Genomic DNA, 25,153 nt, shown 5'->3' on the forward strand with positions numbered 1-25,153 from the left:
CAGGAGAACACTTCACACTGAAATGGTTTTAACAGGAGAGAGATGTGGAATCCCAGCCTCCCTCAAGGAGCGCCACACAGCTGCTTCTTAAACACTATCCAGACAGCTGCCTACCTCCTTCCTAAAGGTTCTCCCTCCTAATGAATGAACTCTGCCTTCAAATACAATTCTTTGGTCCCAGGTCTGCCCTTTGGAAAAATTCAATGAATCTTATTTCCTCTTCCAACTACTGAAAAGGACTTCTATGTCAACCTTGCCATGCCCAGAATTCTCCTTCAAATTACTCTGACACAAGACACCTTATCCAACCTGTCACCCACGGGGCACACTCCACAAGTGAACATTTATATTTAAGAGGGTCACACTCCAGAAGCAGCCTAAGGAAACAGGGCACACAGGCAAGGACTCACTCCCTTCCATTTATTGTAGCACGTTTCTGAACCAAACACCAGCGTAGACAGTCTAACAAAAACTAACCTTCAGCATTAGGATTATTCCAAGATCTGCAGTCACCAGTACTATCCTTTCATCAAAACAACCCAAGATGCCAGTAGGCACTTCCACACCCATGTTGCACAGTGTGGTCGCATGAGAGTCTCCAATCCTTTTCTTCCCGTTATTTCAGCTTTGTGACCCCATACTGGCTAAAGACCAGACATGAATGAGTGCGTGCAGGCATATCAGAGACAAATAATCAGACTTCCTTTCTGCGTCACGTGGTGTGTGGCAGTCTCCTCCTCCCCACACACCGGGGCATGGTCACAACTGCCTGTATGCCAGCCGCCTTCCACGGTCCAGCCCTAAGGTTGGTAGGAACCAGTTCAAAATTATTTTGTGGACTTTTCCATACTACAGGAAGACCTCTGGTTCAATAAATTTATTCAGCACTAAATAAAAATATCAAACCTGATTTTCCTCTAAGAGTTACCAATCTACCCTGACTGAACTCAGAAACTCTGCAAATAATAATAATAATAACAATAAAATAAATAAACCCCAAAACTATTGAGTTAAATTATTATACACCCATTGAAAATTTGAGTATTGAGTATACGAAGTGATTAAATGCTCATCTAGTAAAAGATTTTGAGGCATCTACTGTATATTCTTTAAAGTACTAATAGACCCGTAAGGACCTTCCTCCCGAGAGCCAGTCATATAGTGTGTTCATTCTCAACATGAACTGCCTCTGAGCAGCCAGGTAGTCAGGGCTACGCTCCGTCTTTCTAAAACTAGGGGGAAAGGGTTGGCCAAGCTAATTTTCTTAAAAAAAAAAAAAAAAGACTGCATTACAGAAATAAGATTTAAATTACTTAAATAAAAAATTATTTTGAGGACCTCCAGGTGCTTAGCAAGGCTACTGCTTTACTGACAATGGATACTCTAGTGACAAATAAAGCAGAGTTCCCAAGGGAAAAAACAGTAATGAGAGCCTATTTCATTGATCTGAGTTATATAACTGCATTTCTTTTAAAATAGTCTCATTTTCAAATTCTGCAAAAACTTCAGAACTAAGCTGTCTACGGAGCTTCACTGTAACATCACTCACATCTAGATGTAACCCCCTAGCTATAAAATCATATTTTGCCCAGAAGTGTTCATCTGTGGAGTGTGCAATGTGGAAGCCTGAAAAGAACGTGGGGGGAGTTCAATCATTCCATTCAACAGTGAAGTGGCATCTCTTCCCCCAAACTCCTGAGTTGATGATTCAAATAATGCCTCCAGAGAATTCAGAAGCACCCTCCCCCCAAGTTTCATGCACCCCAAGTTTCATGCACCTTTCGTTTGTACGAGGGCTTCCAAACCAGATGGTAATTGTGACTCTTTTTTTTTTTTTTTTTGAGACGGAGTCTTGCTCTTTCGCCCAGGCTGGAGTGCAGTGGCACAATCTCGGCTCACTGCAAGCTGCGCCTCCCGGGTTCACGCCATTCTCCTGCCTCAGCCTCTCCGAGTAGCTGGGACTACAGGCGCCCGCCACCACGCCCGGCTAATTTTTTGTATTTTTAGTAGAGACGGGGTTTCACCGTGGTCTCGATCTCCTGACCTTGTGATCCACCCGCCTCGGCCTCCCAAAGTGCTGGGATTACAAGCGTGAGCCACCGCGCCCGGCCGTGACTCTTAACTACTCTTTAAATTAAATTAAAATTACCACCCCCAGTGGTCATCACGCATCACATCTGTCGATTATCAGGCACCAAATACTGTATTCCTGGAGCTCGGTCTGCCCTCCAAGCTGCCTGACTCTCCTTCACAGCCTCAGTCACCCCAGATGAGTATGGAATATAAAGGATTCACACACAATTGACTCATTAATGTTTATTCCGTTGACCTGAAGTTGATCTTCACAGTTTTTCATATTGTTTTTACTATGGTAAAGTACTACATACATAAAATTCACCACTTTTCAGTGACAGTAAGTACACTAGTATGTTGTGCCGCTAACCGCACCATCCATCTCCAGAACTTTTTCCTCTTCCCAAACTCTGCGCTCATTAAACACCAACCTCCCATTTCCTCCTTCTTGCAGCCCCTGGAACCACCATTCTACCTTCTAGGACTTTCACTACTTTAGGAACCTCATGTTAGTGGAATCATACAACATTTGTCTTTCCGTGACTGGCTTACACAAGGTGCATCTGTGTGGTAGCATGGGTCCGAATCTCCTTCCTTTTTAAGGCTGAGTAATATTCCATTGTGTGTACAGACCACATTTGGTTTCTCCATTCGTCTGGTGATGAGCACTTGGGTTTTTTCCCAACTTTTGGCTATTGTGAATAATGCTGCTATGAACATGGGTGTGCAAGTATTCGTTCAAGTCTCTGTTTTCAGTTATTTCACGTGTATACCTATAAGCGGAATTGCTGCATCATATGATAATTCTGTTTAATTTTCAAAACATCATTGGTAGTAAAGGAGGTGGGAAGTATAGGATGCATTTTCCATTTAACGTTTGGCCCTCTCTACTAGAGAAAAATTAAAGGTTTCCAAAAGGATGGATCTTGTCCACAACAATAACTGAAACTGTAAGCCTTTGTGAAAACAGCCCAAGTGGTTCATGAGAGAAATGAATGTTCATGAATAATGTAAACACTGGACATAAAAGTTAAATCAACAAAGCATATCCACCACCCAGCTCACTAAATCCAGCAAACTTGGGCACACAAGGGGCCCACTGCAGTCAATGATGTTGTAATCAACAGTGAGCATTTCAGAGACCTATAAGCTACATATTTGTGGTTCTCATTTCTCACTGTGAATCTTTAAAAATTGTTTCAAGTCATCGGAGGATGGCTAATGTTAACAACAGCAATACATATTGACCATTTGTATAACATTGGTGTACAGTGTTACAAAGTGCTTTGCATATACATTATGTTAACAGATCCTCTTCAATCTCCAACTCCTTTTTAAAAAAAAGAAACAAAACTCTTGCTCTGTCGCCCTGGCTGGCATGCAGTGGCACGATCTCAGCTCACTGCAACCTCTGCCTCCTGGGTTCAAGTGATTCTCCTGCCTCAGCCTCCCAAGTAGTTGGGATTACAGGCATGCGCCACCATGCCTAGCTAATGTTTATATTTTTAGTAGAGATGGGGTTTCACCATGTTGATCAGGCTGGCCTCAAACTCCTGACCTCAGGTGATCTGCCTGCCTCGGCCTCCTGAAGTTCTGAGATTACAGACGTGAGCCACCGTGCCCAGCCATGCAACTTCTCTTTAATGGCCAGAAAGTGCACTTCTCGAATGATGAAACTAAAACCTGGAGGGTCCTCAACTGTGCAGGCAGGTGAGCATACCTAGACACCCAGCCCTCAAGCAGTCACTTACTCCACTCTCCATTTTCAACCCAGCTTCATTCGGAACAAGGAGGGGACAAAAGGGTGGGAGGAGAGGCTGCTCTGTGGAATGACTGTACAAGTTACTGAGAGATAAAACAAAAGCATTCATTTTGTATTAAATGTGAAAGATCTCTCAATCTCTAATTGGTCCTGCACTCTAAGGCAACTTAGGAGGGACTCAAGTACAATTTCCATGGAGGGAAGTGGTCAAATAGCTGAGGTAAAACCCTGCAGACTCCAACTGCGGCCAAGTGCTTTTATTTCCCTTGTAATTTTCTTTAAGAATAAATGTTAAACCTAAAACATACCCCGTTTTGGAGGCGATCTTGGCAGCTGGACTGAGTGGGAAGAAAAAGCACCTTGTACTCCCCGAATCAGCAGCCAAACTATGCACCATTGTCTAGAGGTGGTCACATGACAGCCATCACCTGAAACTTGGTTACTTCCAATCCATGAAGGAAACAATCACTAGTGTGCCTTAACCCTTCCAGCTCCTGCGGGCAGCCATGCTGCAGCTGCTCTCAGCAGCCCTCTCTCCCCTTCCAGTCCCCGCTTAGGAGAAACTGTGCATGGCACAAATCTGACTGGGAGGAGGTGGCGTTTGGGGAGAAGGGAGGGACGAGAAGGAGAATCACTGCTGTCCCTTCTAAGCAAAGACTACTCTACCTCTCCCAGCACTTGCTGTCTCGCAGTTTAAATTAATTACAGCTGAAAATACAGGGTTGCCATCTGGTTTGAAAAAGCAAGGATAAGGGAATAAAATGAAAGGGTTCTTGGTACTAACCTCACTTTAATCATTGCCAAAGAGCATGAAGACAGCCCAGCGTCCTCCCACAAGAAAGCCTTGGGCCTCACAAACTTGGCAAGCAGTCTCAGGCACAAAACTGGATGGGCGGACGCCTGTCAGAATAAAAGTCCTCCCTGAAAGGAGGGTTGCGAGGTAAGGGGCCTGCTTGCCCCCTGCACTGCAAGAAAAGATTCCTATGGGTCCTGGGGTAGGTCAGAAACTCCTGGGAGGGTTTATTTACAGAGGGTGCCTTGCCAAAACGCTACACGCATCATTACAGTTCCGTTTGGTGAGAAAATAGATTTGCTGTCAGAATTACAGCATGCGATTTCCTCTTTCTTTGTTTCTCTATCTTCCATAACATAAGGCTTTTATAAAACTTCAAAATAAGGCTAAAGAAAACACAGGAGAGGAAGGTTGCTGCAGAAGTGGAGGAGCTCCAAAGGCAAGATGCATGCAACTCCACAGCAGGGCTGCAGCCGGCCCCTCAGAGAAGGAATGCCAGAAATCCCCTATTCTCTGCTGCAGCCGCAACTACAGTCTCACTCGTGCACTGTAGGAAGCAATTTCCTTCTGCCTCCCTTCCACCAGCAGAATCCTAGGTGAGAGGCTTTTCTCTTAGGACTCAGGCTGCCACAGACGGTGACTCCAGGCACTGGAGAAGCAAAGGTGCCACAGCCATCCTAGGTTTGTCTTGGTGAACTTATAGGTGGGTGCAAGAAGTTGCCAAGTCTGCAGATGTCTTAGCCATATGCCAGCATCAAGTAGCCCAGAGAAGTGAAGCATAAGATTTTCAGCCCAATTTAAATTTCCACCTGCCCACTACCTGAGTTCTTTTACACCCAGGTCAGTTTTGCAAACAAGACCCTGATATACCCAAGCCCAGCTGCTTTCAGAAAGTAACACCAATTGAAGCACCATGGTATTTATCAGCGTAAACTCTGATCAACCAGATATAGTATTTTATAAACCAGAGGTTCGAATTATAAAAGACAAGATAAAAGCAGATTATGAAAATAGCATTTCTGTTCTGGTGAAAAACACATCTTCAACCCCAAAATGATGTGAAAATTGTCTTCCAAATCCTGCCCTGACAGAATCACTGTCTATAGCAACAGTGTCCATAACATTCCAAATCTCAGGAGTGTAACTTTCTAGTAAATGGTACATCTGTCAAGCCACAGGAAACATCTGGTAAAATGGTTAAATAAAAGCAGAATTTAAACTTTTCTGGTTTCAGAGCTTACTAATGGTACTCAACAAGAGACTATCAAATACTCTAAAAGCTCAGTGTGACAGTGAAAAATATCCTGGAGGGGACCAGGTGAGAAAAAGAGGACAAAAAAAGAAGACAACCCGGGAAGGAGTGGGCTGCAATCCCACTCTCGTCACGATGACGATGCTCCCATTCCAGGCGTGCCTCTGGGAGACAGTGGCCATAGCCCCCTCAGCTCCGCCAAGGATGGGCACATTCCTGCCCATCACCACGGCAGAAACCTTCTCCGGCCTAGTTAAGTTCCTCTCTACCCAGGGCTGACTCCCCCAAGCACACTCATGTCTCCCCAGTGCACCCAACCCAGGAGGCCCTCAGGAGAGGTTTAGGGGGATGGACTGATGAAGTGATGACACACAAACAATAAGCTTCCCTCCGTTCCACGGCAGACGTGTGTATTAAACACATACGATCATTCTACCATCAAGACACACCCTGGCCAGGTGTTACGCAATACATTTCAGTCCCTTCCAGAACATTTTACAAGGCTTTTCCATTAAATAAAAGATTTAATGATTTGGCCACATCCAAATTTTAAAAATCTATGTTTCAAAAACACAGTAAATAATGCTGAAAAGCAAATAACATTACTTATTTTCCCAAAACATTTCACAGAGCATCCTTAATATGAAGAGTCGTAACATATCAAGAGAAAGAAGACGAATACTCTAATTTACAAAAAAGACAAGGTATAAACAACATCATAGTCACAGAAGAAGAAATGCAAACGGCCAATAAGGATATGAAAAGATCATTCAAGTTCTCCAGTAGCAGAAAAAACAAACAAACAAAAAAACACACAATAACAATGTTTCTCCCCAAGAAACTTGCAAATATTATATAAATGAATAAATGGTAGCAGTCACCTGTGGGACGATGCCGAGAGAGAGACAAATGCATACAGTTGCTGGTGGGAACAGATCAGTAAACCATATAGAGCAAAGCTGGCAGAACACACCAGCGAAAACAGACATGGAAGACCTCTGACCCAGAAATTCCACTTCTATAAAAGTGGGAATATATGAGATGGGAGGAAGGATGGAGATATTCGAAGTTCTGCAAATGACAGTAGAACAACGTAAACAACCCAAATATCTGTATTTGTTAAAAAGTTCTTTTGGTTACAAGCAACATAAAACAAATCTAGTTTAAGGAAAAAAGGGCAACTTACTAGAAAGATACTGTGATATTTCTTGGAAATGAAAAAATGCTGAACAACCAATCCTTGAAAAGAGAAAAACAAAAAATGAGGTGGCCCCAGGGATCTGGGCTTTAGGAGGCAGAAGGCACCCACGGGTGGGTTCACGTGCAGCCTCTCACCAGAGCCTGCCTTCTGCCCTCTCCCAGCACCCAGGGATCCACCACCACTACTGGCTCCGAGTGTCACAACCTGGTCACCTTCCTAGGTCCTACATACATAACATCCTCCAATCACAGTTCCATTAAGGAGTTATTAACATCAGTCAAAATCCCAAGAACAGTTTTTATTATAAATCAAATATGCTGCTAAAAACTAGAACATGCCCCAACACACACTTAAATGCTACCAGTTTTCACAGTCAAGAGACTTCACTGGGCTGGACACAGTGGCTCATGCCTGTCATCCTAGCACTTTGGGAGACCGAGGCGGGCAGATCACTTGAGGTCAGGAGTTCAACACCACCCTGGCCAACAAGGTGAAACCCAGTCTCTATTAAAAATACAAAAATTAGCCTCACGTGCTGGCGCATGCCTGTAGTTCCAGTTACTTAGGAGGCTGAGGCAGGAGAACTGCTTGAACCTAGGAGGCAGAGGTTGCAGTGCACCGAGATTGCGCCACTGCACTCCAGCCTGGCTGGCAGAGCGAGATTCCATCTCAAAAAAAAAAAAAAAGAGAGACAGAGAGAGGGAGACAGACTTCAATGGAGCCTTGAATGAATTATTTATAAGTAAAAAATTGAAGGATCTCCCAAGAGAGAAATCTATTACAGTCTTGTTTCAGATTTGCAGGCTTAAGGAGAAAAAGGGACAGGGGAATGTTCCACCTGTGCCATGAATAAGATACTGGATTTTTTTTAAAAAAGTGAAACTGCTGGAATTGTTGGCTAGACAGAGATGAGCCTTTTGGGGTAGGAATCAAATTTTATGAAAAGGTGATTTATCTTAGAGCAGGCATGAGGTGTTTAATTTATTCCATGTATCTTGCCATCTTGCATTCCAAATCTTCTGCCTCCTCCAACAGCTCTCTTGCTTCCCTTGTCCCCTCTTTCTGAATGCACACTTCCCACCACAGAGGAACCACACATATCCTAAATCCCTCCTTTATCATATACAACATCACCCCTCCCAGTAATGACAGGAGATCCTCTGCTGTTGGTCCCTGGGTGTTTCAAAGAGAGGCCCCGAGGAGCTGACACTCCAGAGCAGTCTCTGGGGTCCCCTCTTCCCTTCCCATGAAAGCCCCCAACCCTGCCCCCTGCAAAGTGGGACAACTCCTAGATTAAAGATTGCTAGAAAATACAATGACTAAATGTAATGTGATTCATTACTGAATCTCGAATTAGAAAGAATGTAAAAGAATTTTTAAAAAAATCTTACAGTATAAAGGGCATTGCTGAATATGAAAAGATGATGTGAGATCATATCATTGTCTGCACACATATGAAAGAAAGATAAAGCAAATATGGGCAAATGTTAACAACTGATGAATGCAGGGAAGGGTATGTGAGTGTTCACTGTGCTAGTCCTTCAGCGTTTCTGTAGGTCTGAACTTTTTCCAAAATAAAAAGTATCTATGGTGAGGAAACGGTGCAGGAAGGATAGAAAGAGGAGGTTATCATCAAATTTGGCTGGAATATGTAGAATGTTGTGACTTAAAGTACAGGTAGTATGGTATACACGGCCCTCCATATCCTCGAGTTCTACATCCACAGATTCAACCGATCATGGATGGAAAATGTAGTCAGGCCTCTGATGGTACAGACTTTTTTCTTGCTATTGTTCCCTAAACAGTACAGTATAACAACTATTTCCATAGCATTTACATTGTATTAGGTATAAGTAATCTAGAGTTGACTTAAGTATACGAGAGGATTTGCATAGGGTATCTGCAAATATTATGCCATTTTACATGAGGGACTTGAGCATCCTTAGATTTCTGTATCCTCGAGGGTCTTGGAACCAATCTCCCAAGGATATCCAGGGACGGCTGTATATGACAATCGCTTTGTCGGGAGCCCTCAAATAGTCTTCCGCAAGAGTTGGCATGGGGATACCAGGAGGAGCCTGTGTGATGGAGAGAGGCCTGACATGCATGAAAAGATGCCACTGGCAACAAATATGTTAGTTTCAAATATTAGCCTCAAAATGAAAGTCACGAGGGAAGTTGGAGAATCCAAACTGCTTGCCCTGAATTGCATGAGACCTGCTTCTCACACAGACAACTCTGTGAAGCTTGCCGAAAGTCGAGAAATTAATAGCAGGGATTTCAATAAATTATTTTGAAATTAAACCATGGCTAATGGCCAAAGAGACTTTCAAGGAAAGGCCAAGGAGGCCATTTTCTGAGTAATAATACTGGGAGAGGGAGTTTGGGAGCAGATCATCAAAGTCCTTGACGGTCATCCTAAAGAAACTGTATCTTATTTCACAGTCCAAAGGGAGCCAGAGCCACAATCCACTGATAAACTCAGCAAAGTCCTCCAGTGAGGTTCTAGAGAAATCCCTGCCAATGAAGAGCTGCATGGCTCAGGCGCCTTTCAGCAATGCCTCCCCTACCAAGCATAGGATGGTGGACAGTCAGCTCCTAGGTGACATGGAGTATCTGTGTTTCTATCACTGGATGTAACTTGCTCAAAAGCCAACAGCCTAAGACAAAATGATGTGGTGTCATTCAAAACCAACACACAGAGATGACAGCTATTAGTGATACAAGTACAAAGCTGTCACACAAAAATAAAATAAACACAACAACAACTCTACTAGAAAACAGCCGAAAAACACTTTGGCTTTGAGGACTTTTGGGGAAAAATTTGAAAAATACCAGAACTAGTACATACTTGGGCCGAGATATGTTTGCTTTTCTAGCAGAGTATGAGCACATCTGCACTTTGGGTCAATTTCCACCCAAAAGAAATGTCTGGTCATCTCTCTGCCCTGTGAGACTCAACCCAAATGCACTGAATTCCTCACTTCCATATACCTCACTTTATGTTCACACTTGGACTGAAGCCAGATGCATAAGCAAGAAAGTGAAAAAAAATCATTTCATCCACACAAGAAACCCGAGGGCTTCTTACTGAGAGTCAACACCGGGATGAGATCACGTGCCGTGAAAGAAGCATCACGGGCAGGGCTGGTGCTACCGACTGAACTTTGTGCATGTGTGCATTTTCGCTTTTCTGTTTTCAAGAGCTTAGCAGGGAAAGGAGAGCGGTGGGGCTCTGTTCTGGCACATGTGGAAGTAAACATCAAGGCTACAAGGGAGAAAATGGAAGTATACTAAGTGGTGCCGCTCAGGGTTTATATCGGTTTAAAAGTGATTCTTAACATCTGTCCCAAAGGGAAGAGTGTTTTCACAGAGCTCTCCTCGTGACTCCTTTTTCATTCATACATTTACTTAGCACCTAGTTGGTGTCAGGCACTGGGAGGATATAGTGCTACAGACCTGAGCAAATTCAGCCCCTGGTCTGGTGAAACTTGTAGACCAGGGAAGGGGACAGACGGCTGGACACCCAATTGTAGCAAAGTGTCATCATTTTACACAAAGTGGTATTCACCTTGAAGCAGGAGGAAGTGCCACTTGCCAGAGGAGGTGGCTTTCAGAACCACACTGGAGGATGAAGTGAGTGTGAAGGCCCCCAGTTGGGCTGCAGCCCAGGGTCTTACAGGCGGACGCCCATGGAGATGGGCCTTCACAGTGTCACCCTGTGGCAGACTGGGAGCCCTGGAAGGATTCCAAGCAGAGATGAATACTTCAGAAACTACCTTCTGACACTCGAGCACCAGTAAGACCAGTCAGGAGGGCACTGCCATGCAAACAGGGATCTAAACTACAGCCCCAGCCAGGGCCTACTGGGAAGTTAGCAGGCTGATCCACAGGCAATGACAGGAGGAAGGAGGAGGCAACGTCCCAGACAAATGGAAAGAGACTTGTATCAGTCATGAATAGGGGGACATAAGACAAGGAGTAGACTTGGTGAAGTGCTAGAGAACAACGGAGCAGCTGATGCCAATTCCAGTGAGGTGGTGCCGGATTTAGGGCACACATACAACACCCAGTGAGAGGGTAGATCTATGGGGTGTGAAGGCTTGACCTAGGCTAGAGGTAAAGATTTGGGACTCAACCTATTATGGCAAGTCCAGCCACGGGTTCACGTGTGACTTGGTTAGAAGGGTCTGTGCAGGCAGAATGCCAGAGCCCTGGAGAATACCAATAACGACGAGTCTCTGGAAGATCCTGAGAAGTGGCCACAGAGGTGGGAGGGGACCAAAGAAAGCCAGAAAAGGGCCACAGGAAGCAGGGGAGGAGGGCCCTTCAGGAAAGAGGAAATCAAATAAGACAAGGGACTGCACTCTTTCCTGAACCTGGCAACCAGTAGGTCACTCCTGAATGCAGGCAGAGGATTCAACAGAATTGTTGGTATGGATAACAGCACTGGACTAGGGAGTGGATATAAAAGAACAGGTGATCTCTCTAGAAATAGCTATGGACGCGGGGAGAGGTAGGGATGGAAGATAAGCAGGCACAGGGTCAAAGGAGGACAGAACCTCAAGTTTCCCCAATTTCTCCGGCCTCAGTGAATTTCTCTGAAAGCCCCAAGCATTAAAGATGGCACCCAGCAGCCCCAAGTCAAGGAATTAAACACCATTTCATGTTCATACTTAAGCTTTACAGCACCAGAGCTTTGCAAGTCTGAAAGTTTGTGATAAGAGAATTTTGAAACCAAATAAAATGCTCCTTTTGTTAGGCAATATTTATGGGGCAAGTATGCTCCAAGGAATATTAAAAATAGGTCTTATGAAAAGGGGATGAAGGATTCTGTCTTAGCTTGAGCTGCCATAACAAAATACTGTGGACTTCGTGGCTTAAACAGACGTTTGTTTTCTCACAGTCCTGGAGGCTGGCAGCCTGAGATTCGGATGCCAGCATGGTTGGTGGCTGGTGAGGGCGCTTTTCCCGGCTTAGAGACAGCCGCCTTCTTGCTGTGTCCTTATGTGGTGGGGAGAGAGCGAGCGAGATCGCTATTTCTTCTTATAAGGGCACTAATCCTAACAGACCAGAGCCTGCCCTTATGACCTCATCAAACCCTCATCACCTCCCAAAGGCTTCATCTCTAAAGAGCATCACATTGGGGTCTGAGGCTTCAACATGTGAATTTTGAGGGGACACCACTCAGTCCATAACAGATTCAACGGCCAATTCCATTTGAGAAACTCGGCTAAACAGTGTTTCTGTGAAAAGACTTCTCAAAGCCTGAAAGGTGCTAACATGCAGGAGCAGACCCGGGAGACTGAGTTTGGTTGGGACCTGCCAAACTTTGACCAGGGAACACTTTCGTTTCCGTTAGAGCATCTTGAGAGAAGAGTGTTTTGAGACAATCTGAGCAGTGGCGAGGGGTGTCACTCCAGTTGTCAGATGCAGCTGAGGAAATGATTCCTAACGAGCTAGAAAACTCATAACCATCCCTGGTTGGGTCCAATGACATGGAAATTTAGGGATGCAGCGAGATTTCAGCTCTCAGATGTGCTTCTACCTTGACCTGACCTAATAGGGGTTGGTTTGTCCTTTCTACTTGGCCTTGACCCAGTTTCTGGGGCTTGTTTCTATGTAGATTCATTAGCTGCATTATTCTTAGGTCTCTTCAAGAAGAAAGGCAAGAGGCAGTATAAGAAGTTGGAAGAGAGGGCAGTAGCAACAGTTGCTTCCTTCTATTCTGCAGTACATGTTGCCTCTGCTGGGGCTGGAAGGCTTGGATCCAGAACTCAGATCCCTTGTCTGGCACAGTTTCTAGCTACTGCCAGACCCAGAACATTACTGCAACATTAAGCCTTCTAATTATGTTTTGGAGACAATCTGTGAAGAAATTTCAAAATGAAGACTGTGTGTGTGTGTGTGTGTGTGTGTGTGTGTGTGTGTGTGTGTGTGTGTGTGTGTTTTAACCCACAGAAACAGCAAAATGGATAGAGAGCAAGACCTGCCATTTATTAAGTAAAAACTACACCAGATACAGAATGTGGAGCTTGTAAACCACCTTGCTATGTTCCAGCTGCATGTGACACAGGCAAATAATTGCTTCATCAGCAAGAAATCAGAGGAAAATAAAAGAACCATCAATAGCCACACCTAGCCAAATTTCTTAGCAATTCTCTTCCCAGTCTTCAATCAAATCTATTAATGTAGATTTGGGACAGCACTTCATATACATTCAGGACAAACTGGTTTTGTGTCATAGTAAGAGGTCTATGAAGGTCATAGGCAATGTCGAGGTTAATCCTCTAGCTACGGATAAAAACAGCTGCTGCATATGTGCCCAGAGCAGAAGCATGTTCGCGAAGACAGCATTCCAGAAAGCACACTCAGAGGATCAGGAAAACAGCAGAATCCTGGGTTGTTTTGTTTCCTTACATTTTGAATACACTCGCATCATGTTAAAAGGTGACTCTGCACAGACCAATGCACATTCTGTCACATACCCCAAACGTCCTCTAATAGGCATCCCTCTTTGAGAAAAAAGTCCTTTCAAGGTTTTCATCCCACTTTTATAAACTTCATGGCACAGATTAGAACCACAGAGGCTAAAGCCTAAGTCCCCAGTGCAGCCTGGAACAGCCTTTGTTCTGCTTCTCTGACTTCTGCCCCCCTTGGCATTTCTTCATTCTGTGTCATCGTTTGGCCAGAAAAAAATGCCAGCAGCAAGATGGGGAACTGCCTTCCCAGCTCTCTGCGAAGACTCTTAAGGCAGAAGCGAGGCCTGCTGGGAGAAGGCTGATGTCAGCTCTTAAGAGCACAGCTCCCTGCTCGGATAAGGAGGCCTTTGTTTTCAGCTCAACTGTGAAAATGAGAAAATGCCTCTAGCCTGACAAACAAGAAACCCACACAACACAGGTCAGGCCTGTGACCTTTACTTAAAGGTACCACACTCCATTAGCAAAACACTTCCAGGGAATCTGCAGATGCAAGAGTGGCCCTCAGAGAAGAGCAGCTCTGCTTTCACCTCAGGCAAGTCCGGTTACAACTCTAAAGCAAACCTCACAGAGAATCAGTTCCGAGGTGATGATACTCCCTAATGTGAATGGAAACACACACAACTGATATACATGGGGCGAAGTAGAGGGGGCTGTTAAAAAAATTAAAAATCCCGATGTAACAACAATATTGCAGTTTCTACATTAGTAATTTAGGACAACTACATTTATGACCATAAAATATCCTCTTAAATCCCCAGAATGCCTTTGGGAATACTTGTAAGATAGCGTATGAAAGTAAAGAATATAGAATTTCAGCACTGACCCTACCAAGTTTAGACTATGCCAAGGAGGCGTGGCAGAAAGAGCAGACAGTTTGAAGGATTCCATACCATAGGCTTTGATTTATGAAATCTGGAGGGAAAAAAAAGACATGTCTTCAATACTTAAAGCAAATTATAAAATGCTCCAGTTTGAATCTTTTAGGCTAAGGTTACTATTGGCTTGGGCCACTAACTTAAAATTGGGCCACAGATTTTAAACAAGAATTAAAACAATCTAAAAAGCAGCTTCCCAAGCATAAAGAAAACCCTTGTTTGTTCCTGTGGGATTCTCACCTGTACAGAGACTCATTTCAGGCCTCTTGGGGGCAGCTGGACAGCACTCCCCCTTCCACAGTCCCTGAGGAAACCCTGGTGAGGCTGTGGGGACCTGCAGTGTGCCGAACTACTAACGTCCTGGGGCCTCCACCCCTTTACTTCCCTCCATCCTCCTTTGTGCATGCTAAAATGAACAGTCCCCACCTCCCAAATATCCTCAGTAGTGTGTGGTTTGAGACTGCTTAAGCTGCATCGTCCCAAACTATCAGGCATTAGGGTCCAGTATCGAATGATTCATCGCAGTTGGATATGTGTGCTATTAACATAAATATCCCATGGTGGCCGAGAGCACTGGCTCTAGGATCAGACAGCCTGAGTTTTGAATCCTGACTCTGGTACTTACCAGAGTGTGTGACCCCGAACAAGTTACAGAACTCTCAGTGTTACCATCTGTAAAGGAGGGATAACGATAGTCTCCACCTCACAGAACTGTGAGGATAAAACGATGGTGCCCATGAAGTACGCAGCACAGTGCCAGCGCACAAGGGCTCACGAGTTGCTGTTATCAACAAGCCCTGAAACAAAAGCCCTCCCAATTCTCTGGATGCTGAGAATCAGGACCTATCATCATTCTCCATGATGAAAAGTTCACCTCTCTCTAAGGCTTATGTAGACATGAACACAATAACATGTTTTGCCTATAAATACACATTACTGTTTACAATGTCCCAGTTGCTAGCAGGGTCAAGGGACTAAAATAACCTCAGCTTTTCAATTTCCTCTGGGTTCAGTTTTAACCTGAAATGAGGAATTGCTTCCTTCACTCTCATGGAATCTGTGAAATAGTCTCTTGGTAACTGGTCCATATACATCCAAACTAAAGGCTCTAAAGACATAGAAGCAACAGCTGCCCAAGAGGGTATGATCATGTTGCCAAAGATTTTACATCCAGATACCAAAAACCAGATACTGCAGAACATTTGAGGTCTCATATATATAATCAACTCTTCTGCAAAAAATAAAATCCAGGGAAAACCCCCAATCCCATTTTAGCCAATCATCAATTTCTTCTTCTTACTGAGTTCCTATTATATGCCCAGCACTTGATTTCAAAGGCTTCCTCCAACCTTTTGTCAAGCTGAATGAATTCGTGGTTTTGAGTTTGTTTTTCCCTCTTTTTCTATTCACCCCTATGGTGAGAAAAGTGAAGTGACAGGGCCAGGAAAAAACAAAACGAAACAAAACACCAGATGAACAATGAAGGATGAAAGGACAACACAAGCAAAGGAAGAGGGAGGGAAGAGGAGGAAGAGGAGCTGCAACGGGAACCGGAGAGCCCAAGCCTGGAATATACACTCAAGGGCACACCAGAATCGGGACATCGGACTCCAGCAAACACTTCAAAGGAAGCGTCATAGAAGCAAAGACAACAAGGGGCCCATCTCACACCAGGACGGTGTTTCAAAGGCCCCCCATCAGCGAGGGGAGGCTGCGTTTTCTTTCACTGGGCCCTTCCTCGTTCATTATGGGTTGCTCAGTGGGTCTGTGGCAAACACAGCTGGATGGAGCACAAGGCTAGTGACCATGGCTTTGATCCCAGTGTGAGCCTAGGGGCTCTGCCCTATTCTGTGGCCAGGGGCAAATATGCTGTAAATGTATACTGCTGATCAAAGAGAGGATGCCTGCCCCAACGGGAACGTGGGCTCAAACAGCACTTCCCCTCGAGACAGGGTCCAATTCAAGTCAACATAAAATTATTTAGCTTCCCCTAACACATGCCAGACATTGGACTGGTCAAGTGTCATCTTAAATACATGATGTGCATCTCTAAAGCTGCATGTGATTCCCCAGGTGGGATGTAGCTATGGCATCATCAAATGATCACTGGTGTTGGTGTCACACACAGCAGGGTTAATCCCAGCTGCCAACAACTTAGACACATCATCCTCTCACAACCTCAATTTTTGCTTTTATAAAATCAATCTGATATAGACAAAAAGACAGAGATAGACAGATAGATGTAGAAATGTGCCTACCTAGTTTAAAGGGTCACGATTACTGTGAGAGTTAAATGAGATAATATATTTCAAGTGTCCAGCACAGGGCCAGTTCAAAGTAAGCACTCAATAAATGTTCCCTTCCTCACAGATGACACATCCCACTCTAAGTCTACACACACACAGGTGCAACCTCTTCATTTCAGCACAGAGCCCTCTCAAGGTTCTACCCGCCAAGCAGCCTAGAATGACTCTCACAACCGATATGAATTTACCATACTGTTACACTGCACCCATTGTTTGCCTTCAAGAGTTTTAATTCTATTACAAATACACAAGATATTAAAATGCACAAGGTCATCCACTGCAGCATTTGTTAGTATTGTAAAGCACCTGAAATTGCCAAAATGTCCAAAAATAGGAGACTGGTTGGATGAGCTTTGATGCATGTAGGTAATGGAGTGCCATGCAGCTGAAATCCAGAGTGAGGAGCTGGTAGGAAAAGATTTCCACGATGTGTCATTGAAAAACATGAAGGTGGCCAGGCACAGTGGCTCACGCCTGTAATCCCAGCACTTTGAGAGGCCGAGGCGGGCAGATCACCTGAGATCGGGAGTTCAAGACCAGCCTGACCAACATGGAGAAACCCCATCTCTACCAAAAATATAAAATTAGCCGGGCGTGGTGGCGCCTTCCTATAATCCTAGCTACTCAGGAGGCTGAGGCAGGAGAATCACTGGAACCCAGGAGGCGGAGGTTGTGGTGAGCTGAGATTGCCTCATTGCACTCCAGCCTAGGCAACAAGAGTGAAACTCCATCACAAACAAATAAACAAACAAAGAAACAAAGAAAACACCAAGGCTAAAGTAAGTATACACAGTAGGTTATCGCACATGTAAGAAAGAAGGGGAAATGATAAAACATTCATGTATTTGCTTGATTTACCAAAACAGAAACACAAGAAGGATGCTTTGCTTCCAGGGAAGGGAGTAAAAGGCGTGAACAAGACAGGGTAGGGAGTAACATTAAAAACACACTTTTTAGTACAGTTTTAACTTTGGGGAGGACGTTCATATCTTACGTATTCAAAAAATAAAATTTGAAAGGATGGAAAAAGTCTAAAACTGAATGCAAACAGAAATTAATGAACCTAACAATATATTTCAAATAACACGACAATACTGAGGAGAAAGGGGAAAGTCACTCTTCAAATTCATCCTATGACTATTATACTCTCAGCATGGGAGAAGGAAAAACCATCAACAAATCCTGAATTCTTTTTATTTTTCAAAGTGGTATTGGCACCGTGCTTCTGAAATTACCTGACGTGCACTGCAGGAGTGGACCACGAGTACATGTGTGGATGTTGTTCTTACTGGTGAACCAGGGAGATACAGTATGGAACGGGGAGGGCGAGGAGGAGCTTGGGAGAGTTGGGTTAGCCCTGGAGCATCGCCAGGAACTCGTTATCTCCTAGCTCTTTCCATGGAAAGGATCTCGAAACAATGCTGTTCAACAGAACTTCTTGTGATGATAGAAATGTTCTGTATCTGTGCTGTCCGATACGGTAGCGACCGGCCACATGTGGCCACTGAGCTTGAAATATGACTCCTGCAGCTGAGGAACCAGATTTTTAATTTTAATTTTAAATCAACACCTGTAGCTGGTGTCTGCCGTACTATTAGACAAATCAAGTCTAAAAGCAATGTCATCACAGTAACAATAAGTTACCATGAAAAGCTATGTAATCCATAGTAACGATAACACACCTAGCACCTGGATCTGGGCTTCTAAATCCTATTCCCCACTAAAAGGATCTGGAGTCCCCTGGAAAAATGGCTAATTCCATGGCTGGAGCAGGTAGGCTACAAGATGAGCCTAGAACAACTTGAAGGCCAGAAAATAAGAAAGTGCTCAACAACCACAACAAAATCATAGAGGTTATGACAAGGATACAGGACCAGTGGACAGGGTTCTTGTTTGTCAACTCTGGGACAGCCACAATTCATTAAGACAGGAACCCCGGAGGCCATATGGATAATAAGTAGATAAATAGGCAGGCAGGCAGGAAAAAGGGGAAGAGTTCTTTCTTACCAGATTGCACTTGAATATCAAGGGCCATTAAAAAAAAAAAACTTATTGATTTTTCCACAAAATGAATCCCACTCTACCTCTTCCCATCCTTTAATCCACTCTTTCCAAACACAGAGTACTTTTCAACTTCCAAACAGACGTTCACGTTCTTAAGACTTTTCTTAAGAAATAAACAGAAATAATGTATTTCTCAGGGTCACCATATTGGAACCAACCCAACAGTCCCATAGATAGGTTAATGGATAAACATAGAAATTGACCTTTCTAGTCTTAAAACTTAAAACTTACATTTGCTTTATCTGACGTCCTTAGGAAAAGACCTTCAGTTCTCTCAAAAAAAAAAAAAAAAAAGTGTCAAAGAACTGAAGCCCACCGGGTCACTACATCCAGACAAAGAGATGCGGGACCCTCCTTCATCATGATTGTGTCCTTGCTCCTCCCAAGTTCCTATTTGTTAAATCTTGTTTCATTTCTTCCCTGCTATATAAACCCCTAGCTTTAGTCCATCAGGGAGATGGATTTGCCCCATCTCCTGGACTGTGGCACCCAATGAAAGCCCTCTTCCTTGGCAATACTCCTCATCCCAGTCATTGGCTTTCTGTGTGGTGAGCAGCAGGACCTAGACCAAACCCCTGGTGGTTCGGTAACAATATCAACAAAAAAATTAATAATGAGTTCAAATACGCCAGGTCCTAAGAGGCTGGAGTAAAATCCCAGGAATTCTAATTTTCAAAATTCTGAAGAAATCACTAAGGAAACCTCTCTTTTCTTCCCCTTCCCCTAAATCAAACTGGATAGAACTCAGTCTTACTCTCTGTTGCCTTTTTTTTTTTTTTTTAAGACATCATCTCACTCTGTTGCCCAGGCTAGTGCAATGGCGTGATCTCGACTCACTGCAACCTCTGCCACCTGGATTCAAGCAATTCTCCTGTCTCAGCCTCCTGAGTAGCTGGGACTACAGGCACACACCACCATGCCCAGCTAATTTTTTTTGTATTTTTAGTAGAGACAGGGTTTCACCATATCCATCAGTCTGGTCTCAAACTCCTGACCTCATGTGATCTGCCCACCTCAGCCTCCCAAAGTGCTAGGATTACAGGCACGCGCCACCTTGCCCGGCCTCTGTCGCTTCTTACTCTGGCTCAGAGCCACCCGATCTCTCCATCTTTCTACTAGAAAATGTCTCCATATGATGCTTATAATAAAATGCAGCCAAACCATGCACCTTTCAGGCCTTGTTAGCTAGCTACCGAAACTATTTTTCTTTCTTCCTCCCCCTCTCCCTTCCTTCCTTTTTTAGAGGCAAGGTCTCCCTTTTGTACCCTGGCTGGAGTGCAGTGGTGTGATCACAGCTCACTGCAGTCTTAAACTCCTGGGCTAAAGCTATCCTCCCACCTCAGCCTCCCAAGTAGCTGGGAGCAAAGGAGCACTCCACCAGGCCAAGCTAATTTAAAAAAATTTTTGTAGAGATGGGGGTCTTGCTATATTGCACAGGCTGGTCTCAAACTCCTAGGCTCAAGCAATCTGCCTGCCTCAGCCTCCTAAAGTGCTGGGATTACAGGCATGAGCTAGCACACCCAGCCAAAACTCTTTTCCAATAACACTCCTTTCCCCAGAATTATTGTGATTGTTTTAGTGATAAAAAACATCACATTTTCATTGTATGTCATTAACAAACTCTAAGAAGATAAAACACAAAAACCATTTTGTAATCTCCTTAAAGAGATAGATACACTAGGCTATTCCTTTTCAAATAATTATGAATCTGTAATTTATTGCAGATAACTTCTTAGGCATTAAATATAAAGGAGGAAGCATGCTATAGCCCAAATAGGAAACATTTCATCAAACAGCAGCACTAAATACCCTACAACACGAAGAAGACAGACAGGCAGCATCTTTCCAATCTACCTGTGAAATCTGTCATTAGGCTCTTAGAAAACACAGTACAAACAATGGTAATGTTACTAAAATTAATAACTATCACACGGTAAACAAGTAACACTCAGAAGGACCTAACCACACACCCATCGCCTTTCCTCCTTACTGAAAGGCGACGGGCTAGTCAGAGACGACACCGGTGGCAGCCAAGAGATCTTTATTGGAGAGGGAGAAAGGGAAGAAGAGAGAGAGGGAGGGGAGGGAGGGGGGGGGGGGGGAGGGGAGAGGAGAGGAGAGGAGAGGAGAGGAGAGAGCTGCTGGTGTGCTGGGTTTTATATCCCTTGGGCCTACGTGGGGCAGGCCCAAGGGAAGGCGGGAGATGCTTCTTTCTGATTGGCCCTCCTTTGGCGGGTTCAGACAGTGCCCGGTCAAGGAGGGGAGAAGAACCCGGAACCGGCACCGTTAAGGTACCCGTTACCTAACACTTACACTGTACACTTAAAAACGGTTAAGAAAATACAGTTTATAATATATATATTTTTTACCACAATAAAAGAAAATGAGGGGGGAGTCACCTGGCTGGTGTAAGGGAGTCTGAGAGAGGAGGTTACTCCTGTTTCTATTTTCCTAAAACTTTGTATAATAATGTCAATTGTGATTTGCACATAAAATTTGAGGATTCTATTATTTACACTTAAAATTATTTATAGTGTCATCACAGACCCGTACATCAAGGTCTTATTTGTAGCCACCAAGAGAGCTACAAAATTATTTTTTCTTTTTCTTTTTTTTTTTTGAGATGGAGTCTCGCTCTGTCGCCCAGGCTGGAGTGCAGTGGCACGATCTCGGCTCACTCCAAGTTCCGCCTCCCAGGTTCACGCCATTCTCCTGCCTCAGCTTCCCGAGTAGCTGGGACTACAAGCGCCCGCCACCACGCCCGGCTAATTTTTTGTATTTTTAGCAGAAACGGGGTTTCACCGTGTTAGCCAGGATGGTCTGGATCTCTTGACCTCGTGATCCACCCGCCTCGGCCTCCCAAAGTGCTGGGATTACAGGCGTGAGCCACCGCCCCCAGCCTTCTTTTTTTTTTTTTTTTTTTTTTTGAGATGGAGTCTCGCTCTGTCGCCCAGGCTGGAGTGCAGTGGCGCGATCTCAGCTCACTGCAAGCTCCGCCTCCCGGGTTCACGCCATTCTCCTGCCTCAGCCTCTCCGAGTAGCTGGGACTACAGGTGCCCGCCACCACGCCCGGCTAATTTTTTGTATTTTTAGTAGAGTCGGGGTTTCACCGTGGTCTCGATCTCCTGACCTCGTGATCCGCCCGCCTCGGCCTCCCAAAGTGCTGGGATTACAAGCGTGAGCCACCGCGCCCGGCCCTTTTTTTTTTTTTTTTAAGACAAGAGTCTCAGCTGGCTCACTGCAACCTCCGCCTCCAAGGTTCAAGCGATTCTCATGCCTCAGCCTCCCAAGTAGCTGGGATGACAGGCATGCACCACCACACCCAGCTAGTTTTTTGTATTTTTAGTAGAGACGGGGTTTCACCATGTTGCCTAGGCTGGTCTCAAACTCCTGGCCTCAGGTGATCCACCCACCTTGGCCTCCCAAAGTGCTAGGATTACAGGTGTGTGAGCCACTGCGCCTAGCCAAAAATTATTTTCTGAACATTTTAATATTCTAATAATAATATTAACATTGACTAAAGCTGAGTACTTACTATCTGCCAGGCACCATACTTAAGTCCTTACAATAATCCTATGAGGAAGGAATTAACATTATCTGTGATGAAAGATAAAGAAAGTGGGAATTGAACCCAGGCATTTTGATTAAAAGGCACATACTATCAAACATTAAATCCACCATATATACATATGTATATATTCTTATTATCTATCATCATAACCACTATCTGAACAATGGAATAAAAATAACAGCTCCCATCAACTAAGTGCTATACCGTGCCAAGCTCTTTGCATATTTTAACTCTAGTCCTCATAATAGCTCTATACATTAACTATTATCATTGTCATTGTCCAATGACAAGGATATAACTGTCAAGGATACTGGGCCCAGCTAAATTAAGTGACTTGTCCAAAGCCTCACAGCTGTTGTGTGGCACAATCAGGATTTAAATTAAGGCATGTTTGTCTGCAGGCTGTCTTCCCCTTTCTTACTTATGAAAAGAAAAAAAAAAAATACCAAATGCTCTTATTTGGGTTTGGGAAAAGTGGATGGGAAAGTATAAGAAATTCGTAGGAATAAAAGAATGAACTGCAAGAGTTGAGCACCCAGGAGTTAAGCTAGCCCTGCCTGCGGAGTGCATTGTTTGCAGGGCCTTCCTGCTGGATTCCTGATGGTAGCAAATTCCAGGACTCCAGACTGCAGGCTCAGCCTCTGACTAACACTGCAGTGATTTATTTGAGGATAAATACCTCTGTCAGTGTCTTATGACTGAACACAACAGTCCAAGCTGACTGGAATGAGCGGAATGCTAGGACGCTAGAGCTGAGGCAGCAGAGGCGGGAGCTGGGCCACCTCTCTGCGGAAGCTCTGCCTCCAAGGAGGAGCCCTCCCTCCTCTACCTTCCTGTGGGGAAACAGCAGTGCCCTCAGGAATTGGAGCATCTTGAATAATGAGGAAACAATGACTCATGCTGGAGTGAGCGCTTGGGAAGGGGGAAGGAGGACCTCTGTACCTGCACACGCAAAGCTACTCCCTCCAGTACTCAGTGCAACCTTGCCAGGATTGGCAATATAACTCCGAGAACACCAACTGCCCTCACCACTGTACCGTAGACTCTCTGGGCAGCTGGTGGGGCATCTCCAAGTCCTGAAAACTGGGGAGAAGCCTCTCCCTTTGCGAGGAGGGCGTGTGCCGAGAGGAGAGTGCAAAGGGGAGAAGCCGGGTGCATGGAAGCGGGAGGCTTTTCCAATGGAAACATGGTGACGTTGCACAGATTCAGAGACCTGTGGTTTCAGCGCGTGTTTCACAAATAACAAAACTGAGGCCCAAAGAGTTGAAGCAATTCGTGTCAAGAAGGTAGACAGTCAGTGGCAGATCAAGGACTGGCTGGATGTGATGAGTGGCACCTTGTCATGAGCATAGGAAGCTGGCTTCCTTTTATGGGAAGGTCTCAAGTTTGTACCAGGGGCACATAAGGTGGGATGAACACTTACTTCTTCGTGTGTACAATCCTAGACTCCTGAGTAAGAACTTTACAGACGTCTGCTCGGTCAAAAAGGTGCTGAGCTTCCCTTCTATTTGTCTGGTGCATAATGACATTCACTAAACGTTGACTCTCCTAAAAACAATCAATATGTACAGGCAAAAAAAAGCGAAGCTTAGCAGACGACTACTCGACTACTCGCAGAAGTTCTAAGGGGACATTAACTTCTGTGGAGTTTAACATGCGGAAGGTCCTACAAGTAGGCTGGAGGGAAGTCAGACTTCCATCTCACCACGAGTTATCAAAATGAGTTTACTGCCATTCTTTTTGGCAGATGAGCACTATTTTTCTTTTGTAAATAATATCCTTTTCAAATAAAGTATGCAAATGATAACATCAGAATTAGCACAAAGTTGCAAAACAAATAGGGCCCCAGCACGGAGCACCCTTAAGCCAAAATAAGAACACAGGAACTCACAGATGGGGGTTGAAGATGCGACTCATCTTGGAGACGTGGTCATTGTCACAGTCTAGGTCCTCGTCACCTGGCTCCATGCTGAACTTCCTCTTGCTGGGGCTGATTGGGGGAGGGCCGGTGCGGTGACTGCTGAGGGCAGAGGCCACCGGCAGGGTCTGCATTCTGGGTTCTCCCCTGAGAGCAGCTTCACCTACGCAGAGAGAGATGATGTAGTCACGAAGCAGGAGAAAGGCCCCCATCTCAGTCCCCCAAGCTCCCCGCCCGCCCAGCCAGCCCCTTACAAAACTACTCCCAGTGGAAAGTTTTTGGCAATGGGATGGGGCCGCCTGCCATCCTCTGAACATGGTTTGAGTGTGGTTAGCTGCCAACCATGAGACATTTTACATCAACGTGGTTTTCTAGCACAGTCACTCTTTAGGGTAGAGTTTAAAATAAACAGTTGCAATAAAATAGCTGGGGGGAGGCAAAAAGCATGTGCTGTAAACAATTTCAAAAGTTAATTTAAAACACCAAAGGTCTTTTCACGTGTGGGTATTCCACTCGATGTGGACAGGAGAATGACCTCACTGCATTCATGAAACCACTATGCCCAACTCACTTTTCCTGCTTGTTCTGTTTTTTTTTTTTTTTTATTGTAGTCTTGGTAATTTATTTTAGAAGAATGAGGAAAGTTTATGGGCTAATAGTTCACACATTTGCCCCTAAAGTTAAAAGAAACATAAATACATTGTTTAATGAGAAATAAATGTTTAATTCTTATAGTACACTAAAACTTGCACTTTAAAATATCAGCACAAAGCTTCAGCATATAACTTATCACAAGCATAATATGTAGGTAGGTGCAGTTCTGAAACAGGTTTCGAAGTCAGGCAATCAAATTAGG

General features: G+C 44.5%; 1 protein-coding gene across 6 annotated transcripts in view; it reads right to left on the reverse strand.

Annotated features, from left to right (window-relative positions):
• Positions 1–25,153, reverse strand: part of VGLL4 (vestigial like family member 4) — a 163,105-nt gene that overhangs the window by 20,782 nt on the left and 117,170 nt on the right. For 5 of the 6 annotated variants that reach the window (XM_032149734.2, XM_032149735.2, XM_058437268.1 and 2 more), the window contains one exon: positions 24,271–24,460. In XM_032149734.2, coding sequence (XP_032005625.1) covers positions 24,271–24,460 — 190 coding nt within the window. Of the gene's footprint in view, positions 1–4,619; positions 4,691–24,270; positions 24,461–25,153 lie in introns of those variants that run through there. The other variant, XM_058437270.1, reaches the window with a different exon arrangement.

Source organism: Hylobates moloch, unplaced genomic scaffold (genome assembly GCF_009828535.3).
Source record: "Hylobates moloch isolate HMO894 unplaced genomic scaffold, HMol_V3 SCAFFOLD_4, whole genome shotgun sequence".
Lineage (NCBI taxonomy): Eukaryota > Metazoa > Chordata > Mammalia > Primates > Hylobatidae > Hylobates > Hylobates moloch.